The following is a 15,588-nucleotide window of genomic DNA, read 5'->3' as shown; positions in this document are numbered from 1 at the left end:
CTTTGAAAAATATTTTTAAAAAATCACGTCTATTGTATCCTTTGAAAATATTTTTTAAAAAATCTACGTGTATTGTATCCTTTGAAAAATATTTAAAAAAAAATCCACGTCTATTGTACCCTTTGAAAAATATATATATATATTTTTTTAAATCTCGTCTATTATTCTATCCTTTGAAAATATTTTTTTTTAAATCACGTCTATTATTCTATCCTTTGAAAATATTTTTTTTAAATCACGTCTATTGTATCCTTTGGAAAAATATATTTTTTTTTAAAAAATCACGTCTATTCTATCCTTTGAAAAAAATATATTTTTAAAAATCACGTCCATTCTATCATTTGAAAAATATTTTATGAAAAAATACGTCTGTTCGTTCTATCCTTTAAAAAATATTTTTAGGAAAAAATAAGTCTGTTCTATCCTTTGAAAAATATTTTTAAAAAAATCCACGTTTTCTCTATTTTTTTTTTTAAATATTTAAAAAAAAAATCGACGTCTATTGTATCCTTTGAAAAATATTTTATGAAAAAATACGTCTGTTCTATCCTTTGAAAAATATTTTATGAAAAAATACGTCTGTTCTATCCTTTGAAAAATATTTTTTAAAAAATCCACGTCTTCTCTATTTTTTTTTTTAATATTTTTAAAAAAAAATCACGTCCGTTCTGTTGTATCCCTTGAAAATAATTTTTAAAAAAATCGCGTCCGTTCTGTTGTATTCCTTGAAAATATTTTTTTAAAAAATACACGTCTGCTCTTTACCATCAAAAAATATATTTTTTTAAATCCATTCTTTTGTATTCCTTGAAAATATTTTTTTAAAAAATCCACGTCTCTTCTTTACCTTCAAAAAATATCTTTTTTTAAATCCATTTCTGTTGTATTCCTTGAAAATATTTTTTAAAAAATCCACGACTGTTCTTTACCGTAAACAAAATATTTTTTAAAAAATCCACTTCTGGTGTATCCCTTGTATCCACGTCTGTTCTTTACATTAGAAAATATTTTTTTAAATCCACTTCTGTTGTATTTCTTGAAAATATTTTTTAAAAAATCCACGTGTGTTGTATCCCTGGAAAAATATTTTTTATAAAATCCACCTATTTTTCCACGCCCGTTCTATTCTTTCAAAAAAACTTTTTTAAATCCACGTCTTTTGCAACCTTTGAAAAATATTTTTTTTTTAAATTCCACGTCTTTTGCAACCTTGAAAAATATTTTTTTTAAAATCCACGTCTTTTGCAAACTTTGAGAAATATTCTTTTTAAAAATCCACGTCTTTTGCAAACTTTGAAAAATATTTTTTTTAAAAATCCACTTCTTTTGCAACCTTTGAAAAATATTTTTTAAAAAACCAACGCCCGTCAGCCTTCAGCTCGTCTATAGAGTCAACCTTCAGCTCGGCTATGGAGATAGCCTTCAGCTCGGCTATAGAGATAGCCTTCAGCTCGGCTATAGAGATAGCCTTCAGCTCGGCTATAGAGATAGCCTTCAGTTCGGCTATAGAGATAGCCTTCAGCTGGCTATAGAGTCAGCCTTCAGCTCGGCTAAAGAATCAGCCTTCACCTCGTCTATAGAGTCAACCTTCAGCTCGGCTAGAGAGGCAGCCTTCAGCTCGGCTCTAGAGACAGCCTTCAGCTCGGCTCTAGATAGCCTTCAGCTCGGCTATAAAGAGACTGTCTTCAGCTGTATGATAAGGACAGCTTTCAGCTGGTCTAACGGGTTATTTTAAGAGTTATGAAATCCTGAAAAAATCTGACCTTCATTCCATTGACCATTGAGTCAAAATGGAATGGGCAGTGAAGCAAAACACAAAACGTGCCTGAGCTGTTTAACCCAGTGTTTCCAAAAAGATAATATCTAAAAAATCACTCTTTAGAACAACTTTGATGACTTAACGTTTCCAGTGCCAAACATTGACCTTCGGCTTTTCTCATAAAAATTATTGGATAAACCGACCATTTTTATAGCGAAGTTTGCTGACTTCGGCTTTTCCGATAAAAATTATTGGATAGACCGATCATTTTTATAGCAAAATTTGCAGACTTGACTTTAGATCCGATTTTTTTTATATATATGGGAGTCCATAACATGTAGAGGTCAGCTACCTAAAGCTGTTTAAAACAAAACTTTGGTTCACGTATACCATGGGTTCAAAGTCCCATATATCTGGATTGAGGAAAGATAAGGACAAATATTAAAGCAATTGGGAACTGTTATAGTGTCAACTATAATCTGAAATTTATTTCGAAGACTCCGAAAATGGGGCATACTTCGTCTTTTGAGGGATTTTTTTTAAAAATCCGGGTCCATAAAATTGATAAATTTGAAATAACTTCGGAACCGTTTCATATAACCCCATCGTGTGACCACTTTTTTGGATAGGCATTTTCATTAGCTTTCAAAGCTATATTTTCCATATCGGTTTAGCAGATCCGGATCTAACCCGGTTTTTTGACCCGAATTTTCGGCTCAAAAATCCTTCTCCAAAAAATATACTTTTCAGGAATCAGCCTACCAATGCCTAACTCCGGAAAATTTTTCCAAAAAATCGGAGAGTTTTTACTAAACTTAAGCTAAAATTTATCCGAATTGTCCCTTAGAAAAACTTTGCTGAATTAACTGCCTTTGACCTAAATCTTTGTCTAATGTTGACGCGTTATTCGCCATTGCTTCTGTTTCCCTCCTTCATTTTCTTGTCATTGTTATATTGTCTCATTTGCAAGAAAATTTATTGCCCTAGTGCTGCTCCGCGCTGCGCTGCTATGCGAGGTTCATGTGGCGTAATTGATTCGAATTCCATTGTGGCGATTCGGCCAAATGCAATCAGTCTTAATGAAATAAGAAAAACAAAAAAAATTTGTTTTAAACAATAATATCTACCTATCCTATGAATATGCTATGCTAAAAGGAAAATCACAACAACAGCAACAACAACGCCATTGTCTATATGTCTGCCTTAGAAGATACTACCCATAACAAACAACCACAACAACAACAAGAATTTTAAACAAATCTATTCAACGAGAAAAATTGAAATTGAAAATTGAAAAATAGAAACAAAAAAAAAAAAAAGAAAAACAGTTTGCTAAATCTCTACAACAACTACAACAAATCTTAATTGCAGTGTGTTATGTTCACAGACACCGCCGTCAAAGTTGTCGCCGTCATCGCCATCGTCGTCGCCAACATCATTAGCGCCCCGTAAAACAAAAACAATTGCCTGTTTTATTTTTTTTGATTGAAATTTATTTCGCTTTTCCACAACAACAAGAACAACAAACACAACGTCGTTGGTAATGCTGCTGTTCGAATTGTTGCCGTCGTTTTTGCATTTTTCCCGTGTATTTTCACAACAAACACAATTTTCAAGTTCTCAGTTAAAAATTTGCCTCCGTCAAAAACTGATTTCCGCCGCTCAAGCTGCTGCCGTACAACATCATTATCGACAGCAACAACAACAACAACAGCTACAGCTACAACAACGAGAACACCATAAACAAACCCGCGACACACTAACGCCATCCTTGCCGCTGTCGCATCCGTTGCCCGCGAGTCCGCATGTTACAACTTCACTTCTATTCCAATCATGCCGGTCGTTTGGTACTCGGTGCCGGTACGACTTCAGCCTCGAAAGACAGCTGGTGTGACATTTATCCGCTAGAGAGTATTAAAGAGTTCGAACATGTATCGGAGGCGTGGAAACGCTGCCTGGCCGATATCCTAAAGAAAAGTGTTCAGAATAGTAAGTTGCGTGATGGGGAGAGGGGGAATTTTAAGATTTAAGGGGGAACTCAGGATTTAGAATTTGATTAAGAAATAACCAAATTACAGTTCTAAAACTATTAATTAACTATTTTTTTAAATTTTGGCAGAATTGCATTAAATTTCGATTTTTTCTGTAGAAAAATGTGGTCGGATTAAACTTTTAAACTTGTTCTATAGAAAAATATGGTCGGATTAGATTTTTTTTCTATAGAACAAATGTGATCTGATCCAAATTTTCTATAGATAAATGAGGCCGGATTGAATTTTTCTATAGAAAAATGAAGTCAGATTGAATTTTCCTATAGAAAAATGACGTCAGATTGAATTTTTCTATAGAAAAATGTGTCTGAATTCAATTTTTCCATGGAAAATGTGCCGGATTGAATTTTTCTATTGAAAAATGTGGGCGAATAGAACTTTTTTTGGACAACTGTCGCCGAATTCAATTTCTCTATAGAAAAATGTGGCTGATTTCGGGTTTTCTATAGAAAAATGTTGCTGATTTTAATTTTTTTTAGAAAAATTTTGCTGATAAAGATTTTTCTATAGAAAAATGATGCTGAATTGAATTTTTCTATAGAAAAATGTTGCCGAATTGAATTTTCCTATAGAAAAATGTGGTCGAATTGAATTTCCCTATAGAAAAATGTCGCCGGATTGAATTTTTCTATAGAAAAATGTGGCCGGATTGAATTTTGCTATAGAAAAATGTGGCCGGATTGAATTGTTTTTATAGAAAAATTTTGCCGGATTGAAATTTTTTGCAGAAAAATGTGGCCGTATTATATTTTTCTATAGAAAAATGAAAAATTGAATTTTTCTATAAAAAAAAAAATGTGTTTTTTTTTTCTATAGAAAAATGTTGCTAATTTCTTACAAAAATTTCGATTTTTCTATACAAAAATTTTGCTAATTTCTGATACTGATTTCAATTTTTCTATAGAAAAATTAAGCTGATTTGAATTTTTTTTATATAAATATGTGACTAATTTTGATTTTTTTATAGAAATCTGTCGCCAAATCCGATTTTTCTATAGAAAACTGTCGCCAAATTCGATTTTTCTATAGAAAGAAACATTTTACAGAATTAAATTTTTTCTATGAAAAAAAATTTTCAGAATTGATTTTTTCCTATTTTTTCTATAAAATGAATGAATTTTTTCTATGGAAAAATTTTATAAAATTTAATTTTTTCTATAGAAAAAATTTTCCAAAATTGGTTTTTTTTCTATAGAAAAAATTTTCCAAAATTGTTTTTTTTTTTTCTATAGAAAAAATTTTTCAAAATTGTTTTTTTTTTTCTATAGAAAAAATTTTCCAAAATTGGTTTTTTTTTCTATAGAAAAATTTTTCCAAAATTGGTTTTTTTTCTATAGAAAAAATTTTCCAGAATTGGTTTTTTTTCTATAGAAAAAATTTTCCAAAATTGGTTTTTTTTCTATAGAAAAAGTTTTCCAAAATTGGTTTTTTTTCTATAGAAAAAATTTTCCAAAATTGTTTTTTTTTTTTCTATAGAAAAAATTTTCCAAAATTGGTTTTTTTTTCTATAGAAAAAATTTTCCAAAATTGTTTTTTTTCTATAGAAAAAATTTTCCAAAATTGTTTTTTTTTTCTATAGAAAAAATTTTCCAAAATTGTTTTTTTTTCTATAGAAAAAATTTTCCAAAATTGTTTTTTTTCTATAGAAAAAATTTTCCAAAATTGGATTTTTTTTCTATAGAAAAAATTTTCCAAAATTGTTTTTTTTTTTATAGAAAAAATTTCCAAAATTGATTTTTTTTTCTATAGAAAAAATTTTCCAGAATTGAATTTTTTCTATAGTAACATTTTCCAGAATTGAATTTTTTCTAAAGAAAAATTTTCCAGAATTGGATTTTTTCTATAGAAACATTTTCCAGAATTGAATTTTTTCTATAGTAACATTTTCCAGAATTGAATTTTTTCTATAGTAACATTTTCCAGAATTGAATTTTTTCTAAAGAAAAACTTTCAGAATTGAATTTTTCCTAAAGAAAAATTTTCCAGAATTGGATTTTTTCTATAGAAACATTTTCCAGAATTGAATTTTTTCTAAAGAAAAACTTTCCAGAATTGAATTTTTTCTATAGTAACATTTTCCAGAATTGGATTTTTTCTATAGAAACATTTTCCAGAATTGAATTTTTTCTAAAGAAAAACTTTCCAGAATTGAATTTTTCCTAAAGAAACATTTTCCAGAATTGAATTTTTTCTATAGAAAAATGTTTCAGAATTAAATTTTTTTCTATAGAAAAATTTTCCAGAATTGAATTTTTTCTATAGAAAAATTTTCCAGAATTGAATTTTTTCTATAGTAACATTTTCCAAAATTGATTTTTTTTCTATAGAAAAAATTTTCCAAAATTGATTTTTTTTCTATAGAAAAAATTTTCCATAATTGAATTTTTCCATAGAAAATGTTGCTCAATTGATGATTTCTATCGAAAAACTTCCCTGAATTGAGGCTTTCTACCGAAAAGCTTTGCAGAATTTAATTTTTCTACAGAGAAACTTTGCAAAATTGACTTTTTATAGAACAATTTTCTATAAATTTTCTTTTTCTGTAGACAAAATTCAAAATTCTCAATAATTACAGGAATATCTCAGCAGATTATGAAGTAGAGCTAAAAAGAGTGGGCACTCATATTGGCGTTTTAAAATTTCTCATCGTTAAGTTAGCTAAATAGAGGGGGACAAGTTCCCCCTCTTCCACAATTTTTCGGAAATTTTCGGATTAGGATTCCTTGGAATGGTCGCATCTTAGGTGTATAGTGTACCTGGCAATATTACTGATTACAATACGATGATTATTGTGGTCGAAAGGTTTACCCCCGAAGCGAGTTACCAAAAGCGGTATTTTTGGACCTTTTTTGAAAATATGGTTATAACTCCCTTTAAACGGCATCGTAGCAAGTTAAAATATTCTACAAAATTATTTGTCGTAATATTTTACTACAGGTCCCAAAAAACATCAAATGTCCATATCTTACCTAAATGCCAGAAATTCACAAACATTAGAAAATGCATTTTAGGGTTAAAATTGTACTTTATGTGAGTTTATGCAAAATTCTCCTACAAAGAATCATTTCTCATTTAAGAAGGATAATGTCAGAGGCAGTATTATTCTTCGTCGAATTTCACTATAGGTCATCAAATCTTTATTATATATCAATGAAATATTTGAATTAATTAAGCCAAAAAAATCGATGACATATCCCGATTCCAAAAGAATAAAAGTAACATAAAATTTGGTTTTAGGCAAAAAGTGTCAAGGAAAGAAATATTCTACTACAAGTCTCCGAATAAACCATATATCTAGGTATAATAGTTCTTTGAGAAAATTACATTCAAAATTTTTATATTGCAAATTAAAATTATTTGTTGGGGTTTTTTATTTCTAATTTAACAGGGTTTCATTCTAGGCCAAAATCTGCATTAATACTTCACTTTAGAAGGAAGCAACTAAAGAAGAAAATATTCTTCGTCGAATTTCACTATAAGTCACCGAAGAAGAAAAATCTCAATTTCCATTACATATCAAGAAAATATTTGCATCAATATTGTCAAAAAAAATCAAAAAATGTACTCATTTTTTTATCAATTTTTCCTCAGTCTATTTTCGATTGAATGCATAAAAGTAACATAAAATTTGGTTTTAGGCAAAAAGTGTCAAGGGAAGAAATATTCTGCACAAAATTTCTTTAAAAGTCTCTGAATAAACCGTATATCTAGGTATAATAGTTCGTTGAGAAAATTACATTCAAAATTTTTATATTGCAAATGAAAATTATTTGTTGGGGTTTTTTATTTCTAATTTAACAGGGTTTCATTCTAGGCCAAAATCTGCCTTAATACTTCACTTTAGAAGGAAGCAACTAAAGAACAAAATATTCTTCGCCGAATTTCACTATAAGCCACCGAAGAAAAGAAATCTCAATTTCCATTACATATCAAGAAAATATTTGCATCAATGTTGTTAAAAAAAACTCAAAAATTCATCCTCATGTTTTTTGATAACATATTTCCTTGTTTATTTTCAGTTCAGGCCTGAAAGTACCACAAAATTGTGTTTTAGACAAAAAGTGCCAAAAGCAGAAATTTTCTACACAAAATTTCACTATAGATCTCAGAATAAACCATATATCTAGGTATAGTAGTTTTTAGGAAAATTTAATGTAAATTTTATATAAAAATTTTATAATTTTGTGTTGACGTTTTTTACTGCTGATTTAACGCGTTTTCTCTCTAAACCAATATCTGCCCTTATTCTTAATTTTTTGAGGTCAGTGTCAAAGGAAGAAGTATTCTAGATCAAATTTCATTGGGAGTCTCTGAACAAAAGAAATCTTTATATCTCATATGTACCATAGAAAAATGTCATATATTTTGCTCTTAAAAATTATTTTTTTTTTATTTTCGACAAATTTCTAATTTCTGTTCCTCTTTTTTTCCTTGCAGAAGAAGATGATTCCCAAATTTTCGTCAAGTTTTTCCGTTTTCACAAATGTTACGATCTAATACCAACCTCAGCCAAATTGGTAGTCTTCGATACACAGCTCTTGGTGAAAAAGGCCTTCTATGCCCTGGTCTATAATGGGGTACGTGCCGCACCGCTATGGGATTCACAGAAACAACAATTCGTGGGAATGTTGACCATTACGGATTTCATTAAAATTCTGAGAATGTATTACAAATCACCGAATGCCTCAATGGAACAATTGGAGGAGCACAAATTGGACACATGGAGAAGTGAGTAGTGAAGATTTGAAATTTTAAAATGAAATAAAAAAAATAATAATTTTTCTTTTGTTCCTAGGTGTCCTACACAAAGAAGTCATGCCATTGGTTAGCATTGGCCCCGATGCCTCACTGTATGATGCCATTAAGATACTCATACACAATCGTATACATCGATTACCTGTCATTGATCCAGCGACGGGCAATGTTCTCTACATATTGACACATAAACGTATCTTAAGGTTCCTCTTTTTATATGTAAGTTGCTGTGATCTTCGCCCCCTTAAAAATTCCTTTAATAATTGCCTTTTTCTTCTTTGTCCTGCAGATCAATGAATTGCCCAAGCCTTCTTATATGCAAAAGAAATTACGTGATTTAAAAATTGGCACATACGATAATATCGAAACAGCCGATGAGAATACCAGCATATTAACAGCTTTAAAGAAATTCGTCGAAAGAAGAGTTTCAGCCTTACCTTTGGTCGATGCTGAAGGCCGTCTAGTTGATATTTATGCGAAATTTGATGTTATTGTAAGTATAAGACGATTTTTTGTTGTTGTGAAGTTTTTTTTCTATCAATAGAAGAGCTCCTCTTCTACCCATAAGCCATAGTAGAGCTCCTCTAGCCATAGAACAGCTCTATTCATAGAAAAGCTCCTCTTCAATTCACAGAAGAGCTCCTCTTCTATCCATAGAAGAGCTTCTCTTCTATACATAGAAGAGCTCTTCTTATATCCATAGAAGAGCTTTTCTTTTATCCATAGAAGAGCTCTTATTTTATCCATAGAAGAGCTCCTCTTCAATTCATAGAAGAGCTCCTCTTCTAGCCAAAGAAGAGTTCTTCTTCTATTCATAGAAGAGCTCCTCTTCTATTCATAGAAGAGCTCCTCTTCTATTCATAGAAGAGCTCCTCTTCTATTCATAGAAGAGCTCCTCTTCTATTCATAGAAGAGCTCCTCTTCTATTCATAGAAGAGCTCCTCTTCTATTCATAGAAGAGCTCCTCTTCTATTCATAGAAGAGCTCCTCTTCTATTCATAGAAGAGCTCCTCTTCTATTCATAGAAGAGCTCCTCTTCTATTCATAGAAGAGCTCCTCTTCTATTCATAGAAGAGCTCCTCTTCTATTCATAGAAGAGCTCCTCTTCTAGCCAAAGAAGAGTTCCTCTTCTATTCATAGAAGAGCTCCTCTTCTATTCATAGAAGAGCTCCTCTTCTATTCATAGAAGAGCTCCTCTTCTATTCATAGAAGAGCTCCTCTTCTATTCATAGAAGAGCTCCTCTTCTATTCATAGAAGAGCTCCTCTTCTATTCATAGAAGAGCTCCTCTTCTATTCATAGGAGAGCTCCACTTCTATCCATAGAAGAGCTCCTCTTCTATTCATAGAAGAGCTCCTCTTCTATTCATAGAAGAGCTCCTCTCCTATTCATAGAAGAGCTCCTCTTCTATTCATAGAAGATCTCCTCTTCTATTCATAGAAGAGCTCCTCTTCTAACCAGAGAAGAGCTCCTTACGGGGGTCCTTTTCCGATGACTTCCTTTCCCTTTTTTCAACTTCTTTCTCCCGAAAAAAATTCCATTCCATTTTGAATATTTATTCACCATTTAGTTTTCCTTCCTTCCTTTCGTTTCAGAATCTGGCTGCAGAAAAAACATATAACGATCTCGATGTCTCGCTGCGCAAGGCAAACGAACATCGCAACGAATGGTTTGAGGGTGTTCAATGTTGTAATCTTGATGAGACACTCTACACCATATTGGAGCGTATCGTCCGGGCAGAGGTGCATCGTTTGGTGGTGGTCGATGAAAATCGTAAAGTTATTGGTATTATATCGCTATCGGATATTCTCTTGTATTTGGTGTTGCGGCCAAGCGGCGAAGGTGTTGGTGGCTCCGACAATTCGTTGCGGGCAACAGATCCCCTGCTACAACGTAAAGATACCACAACCGACGATGAGTCAGATCAAAAATCACCTTCGGTTGGTTCGGTGGGTAGTCGTAGTATAATTGAAGATATTCCCGAAGAAGAGACGACAGCAACGGCGGCAAGCAATAGCCAACATGATGCTGTGGACAGTTCATCAGCGGCGGCGGCAGCGCCAGAACAAATTGTTGTCGAACAGGCGAGTAAATCTTCAAATTACGCCAATCAAGGAGAAATATCATTTGCCGATGAGGCTGAGGAAGATGAAGTCACCACTACTCAGACCAATGGTGGTGGTGGTGGTGATGAAGAGGATGAGGACGACGATGAAGATGCTAAGGATGTGATAAGCGGTACTTGTGATAATTTAAAAATATCCGAAACCAATACAACAACAGATGAAGCCACAACACAAGCAGCAGCAACAGAATTAACAACAGCTGCCTCTTTAACACAGACCACAGCCGCCCGTGAAATGGGTCTGGTTAGTGAGTAAATGAAGAAGAAGAAGAGGAAAATTTGAACAGAAAATACAAATCATCGTTACGTTATGCATCGTTATGTGATTATTGTTTTTAATTTTAACTTTCTATAACTATAGTGCAAAGGAATTTATAATTTACAATTAAAAAACAAATACAATTACAAAAGAAAAAACATAATATCGAAAAGGTAACACCCTTTTTTTAAACAAACAAAAAAACAAATCATGTAATTTATTTTTATTAAAATGAAAGAATAGAACAAAAAAGAGAAAAAGAAACCACAACCACCAGCAATTGATTTTTGTTTATTGTAGGTCTTGTAAATTGTAATATTTTTTTCTTTTGTTTGCGTAGCCTACCCTATTCCGCACACACAACAACAAGAAAGTGGGAAATATTTGACCCCATAATCGCTTTACTTTCAGCTTGAGTGAAAGTCATTTATTTAATGTCACCACCACAGGTCAAATTCTGCACATGTATCATATTAGAACTTTATATCCAATAATTGAATTGTTTTGAAATCAACCTATATAAAATTGATCCATATTTGAAAGGAAGAGAAGAAGAAATTCTAGTGAGGACATATTGGGCCTAGACCACTGAAGAAAAAAAATTGGAGGCAATTTTTTAAAAATTTTTGATGAAAACTCTAGAAAGCAAATTTTTAATTTAATGGGAAGTCAAAGTAATTTAAAATTGGTTCAAGTATTTTAAAGGATAAGTAAGAGCTTCCACAAATGGCTTCGAGCGTGACTAAAATACAACATTTCCAGATATATGTTTGGCTACCTAGGTCTAGGACTCTTAGTCCAGAGGTTGGGTCTCTTAGCTCAAAGGCTGGCATTTAATATGCTTAAAAGGTAAAAGAAATGTAAAGAAAATATTCCACCTACTCCAACTTCTCCAAAAAACTCACAAACTCTTCGATTGATATTTTCTATGAACAACTTAAAAGTCGGGTCTTCACTCTGATGTATTTGAAAGGAAGAGAAGAAGAAATTCTAGTGAGGACATTGGTATGTTTGCTGTCTTTGCGAACCTGGACCTTAAGTGGGCGAATGATGTCGTTCACTGACCATAACATGATTTTAGGGGTCTCAAATCATTTTCATATGAAAAGAGAAGGTGAAGTGCTAATGAAGACGTTAGTATGTTTAGAATCATTTGCTTACCTGTGTCGTAAGTGGGCATATGGAATCGTTATCAGTTAATGTTGATGTTTCCATTGTAAATCTTAAAGCACTCTCACATGAAAATCGGATTGTTTCAATAATCGGTACCAATTGTATTTTGTCTGGAGATTTTAGAATTTAGAATATATTTTTTTCGATTTCAAAAATTGCCAGTTTTTTTAATCCCAAAGTTATGAGAAACTAAAAATCAAACCTTCAAAAATGATTGAAGTTAAAATATTAGCATCTTTTGTCTAGCTGACGTTTTTGAATTTTTAACCTTGAAAGTGACCACAATGGATGAGATCAGCATATTTAAAATTTAACTTGGAATTTTCACCCTTTTTGATATTGCTTGAAGCAGCTTGTAACAATAGGCTGCTACTCCACTTTATGACCGGTTTTTTTCAGTAGAATGTGGGTGAAAGTTAGTATTTTCATGATGGAAAATTCTAGCTTAAATAGATCGATGTATCTTGAAAATAAATGAGCATCTTCTTAAAGCTTTTATTTTAATTTAAAAGTTGAATTAATTTTGATTAAATGGAGGCATATTTCACAAATGAAAGTGGTCTTTAAAAATATTTTTTTTTATTTTTGCTATAGAAAAGCAATTTAAGTAAATATGGCAGGGATATTCTGAAAATTTTAAATAGTATCTGCCATCAACAAGTTTTCCATAGAAAGGAAATGTAAAGGAAAAAGCCGAACTTCATATTAAAAATAATTTGTTCTATAAGCAATAAGGTCACAAAAGTAAGTTCCACCTGATTGCAATATTAAAAATTAAAATACAGAATAATTTCAAAATGCAGACGAAATTTAATTTTTCTTCCTATGTCTCCCAAGCCAATCAATTTTCCGAATTAAATGTATTTTTTCGCATTTTTTCTAAAGATTAACCTAAATTTATGGCTCAGCGGAAGAAAATGTGTCCCTTGACTTTTTCTCTCTAATGGGTTGAAATACAATTTTTTTTAGCCAGACTTCGAAGAGAAAACATTATAAATAAAAAAAAAAAAATAAATAAGGCATTTCCAGATTTTTTACTCCACAGTGAAATGAAGTGAAAATGTGGTTAAAACTGCAAGAGGGAAGATAAATAGGAAACAAATAGGATCTACCTTCTTCGAAACTTCCAAAAAATCGAATGCCTGACCTAAAAGAAAGTCTTCCAAAACGATTTATTTTCTTAATTTGAAAAAGATAGGAACTTTCTATGCATGACCAGAAATGAAGACCTCCAAAATAATTAATTTTCTAAATTTATACAGAAACTTTAGTTAACGACCCAGAAGGGGAAAATGTACCCCTTAATTTCATCCCTCCAATGATTTGAATAACACCTACTGAAGCAGACTTCAGAAAAAACATTAAATTGGACATTTTCATATTTTTTGTCCCAATAACTTAGGGTTTGTCGTTGTGGAAGACTGGAAATAAATAGGAAACACATGACTCTTTCTTCTCCAAAACTAAAAAAAGACATTTTTGATTTACAAAGATAAAGGTCCATGATAGAAACCCTTTTTATTTTTTATTTTATTTATTTTTCTTTCTCATTTTTCTCAAAAGAAAGTTAACGACTCAGAAGGGAAAATGTACCCCTTAATCCCATCCCTCCGATGATTTGAATAACACCTTATGAATCAGACTTCGCAAAAAACCAGACATTTCCTTTTTTCACTCAACAACTGAGACTTTGGGAAGCAAACTCGGAAACAAATGACTCCTTCTTTTCCAAATGATTTTCCATTTAATTTTCTGAATGATTAATTTTCTACGTTTTTATTTATTTATTTATTTTTTTTTTCATTATTCCAAAAAGAAACCTAAGTTAACGATTCAGAAGTAAAAATATATCCTTTAATTTTTTTAAATTTTTTTAATGACTTAATTTTTTAATGTTGTATTAATTTTTGATGAAAATTCTAGAAAGCAAATTTTTAATTTTATGGGAAGTCAAAGTAATTTAAAATTGGTTTAAGTATTTTAAATGATAAGTAAGAGCTTCCAAAAATGGCTTCGAGCGTGAATAAAATACAACATTTCCAGATATATGTCTGGCTACCTAGGTCTAGGTCTCTTAGTCCAGAGGTTAAGAGACCCAATCTCAAAGCTCAAAGGCTGGCATTTAATATGCTTAAAAGGTAAAAAAATGTGAAGAAAGTTTTCCACCTACTGCAACTTTCCCCAAAAACTCACAAACTCTTCGGCTGATTTTATTCTATGAACAACTTAAAAGTCGGATCTTCTCTCTGATGTTGATGTTTAAATACATTTTATTCTGCAAAGTTTTATCAAATATTTTGAAATTCCAATAGAAAATTTTTAAATGCAAAATTATATTAATATATTAGTGAAAGACTGCAGGAGGAAGGAGAAAGGGGAGGGAAATTTCTTTTTTTTTCCAAACTTTTCAAACAACCCCTTTTATTTGTTTTTTTTTTTGTGTTAGTGACTTAGACTGAGACCACGGATGTTAAGGTTTAGATGGGAAACGCTAAAATTAATTAGTCCAAAGGCAAGACCTCTTATATCAAGTGCTGGCATTTCATATTGTTGAAGAAATGTAAAGAAAGTGTTCTTCGGTTGTCATTTTCTATTAGTGACTTAAAAGTTGGATCTTGGCCTCTGATGTTGATGTTTAGATACAATTTTTTCCGCTAAATTTTAATAAACATTTTCAAATTCCAATACAAATTATGACAGCTAGAGGAAGGAGAAAGGTGAAGAAAATACTCTTTATTTTCCAAACTTTCCAGAAAAAAACCCTTTTTTATTTGGTATTTTGTGTTAGTGAATTAAGAAGCAGATCGAGACCAACCCTGATGTTGATGTTTAAATAAAATATTCTGGCGCTAAATTTCAATGAATCGTTCAAAATTTCAAAGAGAAATATTAAAATTAAATTCACATTGGAAGTAGATTTCAGCAGAAGGCAGGTACAAAAGTTTTTGCCTTTTTTGCTGAATTTCAATAAATTGTTAAAAATTCTAATTGAAATTAAATTTCAGCAGAAATCTGGACGATTTAAATGCTAGAAGACTGCAAGAGGGAAGAGAAATTTGGAGTAAGTGTTATTTTTCCCATTCTTTCCCAAAAACTTATTTTACTTTCATTCTAATTTTCAATAATTGAGGGACTGAGCCCTGAGTATTATAGTTGATAGGTCAACTCTTGGTTAAATATAATCTATACTTTGCTTAATTTGCAGACTTCTTAGAAAAATTATTAAGATCCATGTTTATGTAAAGTCCTGCGATTTCTCTAAAAATGTTCGAATTCTCCTAAAAATTGCGTTTAAATATCAGGGAATAAAGCATGAGTTTTTTGGGAACCTAATCAAATGTAAACTCTTTTTTTAAGTATGATGATGATAGCTTTGATTTGATATTTTACATTAGTTATAAATTTTAAATTTTTTGCAGAAAAATTATCGACTTAAGTCCAGGGCCAAGTAAAGCCCTCAGAATTTG

At 31.2% G+C, this 15,588-nt stretch overlaps 1 protein-coding gene across 7 annotated transcripts in view; it reads left to right on the top strand.

Annotated features, from left to right (window-relative positions):
- Nucleotides 1-11,212, top strand: part of LOC101890250 (5'-AMP-activated protein kinase subunit gamma-1) — a 336,316-nt gene extending 325,104 nt beyond the window's left edge. For 5 of the 7 annotated variants that reach the window (XM_059123245.1, XM_059123249.1, XM_059123244.1 and 2 more), the window contains 4 exons: nt 8,248-8,538; nt 8,606-8,784; nt 8,855-9,058; nt 10,160-11,106. In XM_059123245.1, coding sequence (XP_058979228.1) covers nt 8,248-8,538; nt 8,606-8,784; nt 8,855-9,058; nt 10,160-10,945 — 1,460 coding nt within the window. In that variant the 3' untranslated portion in view covers nt 10,946-11,106. Of the gene's footprint in view, nt 1-8,247; nt 8,539-8,605; nt 8,785-8,854; nt 9,059-10,159 lie in introns of all 7 variants that reach the window. The other 2 variants (XM_059123246.1, XM_059123243.1) reach the window with 1 other exon arrangement.
- The last annotated feature ends 4,376 nt before the right edge of the window (nt 11,213-15,588 follow it).

The sequence above is a fragment of the Musca domestica genome, unplaced genomic scaffold (assembly GCF_030504385.1).
Source record: "Musca domestica strain aabys unplaced genomic scaffold, Musca_domestica.polishedcontigs.V.1.1 24, whole genome shotgun sequence".
Lineage (NCBI taxonomy): Eukaryota > Metazoa > Arthropoda > Insecta > Diptera > Muscidae > Musca > Musca domestica.
This window is presented reverse-complemented; position numbering and strand designations above follow the sequence as displayed.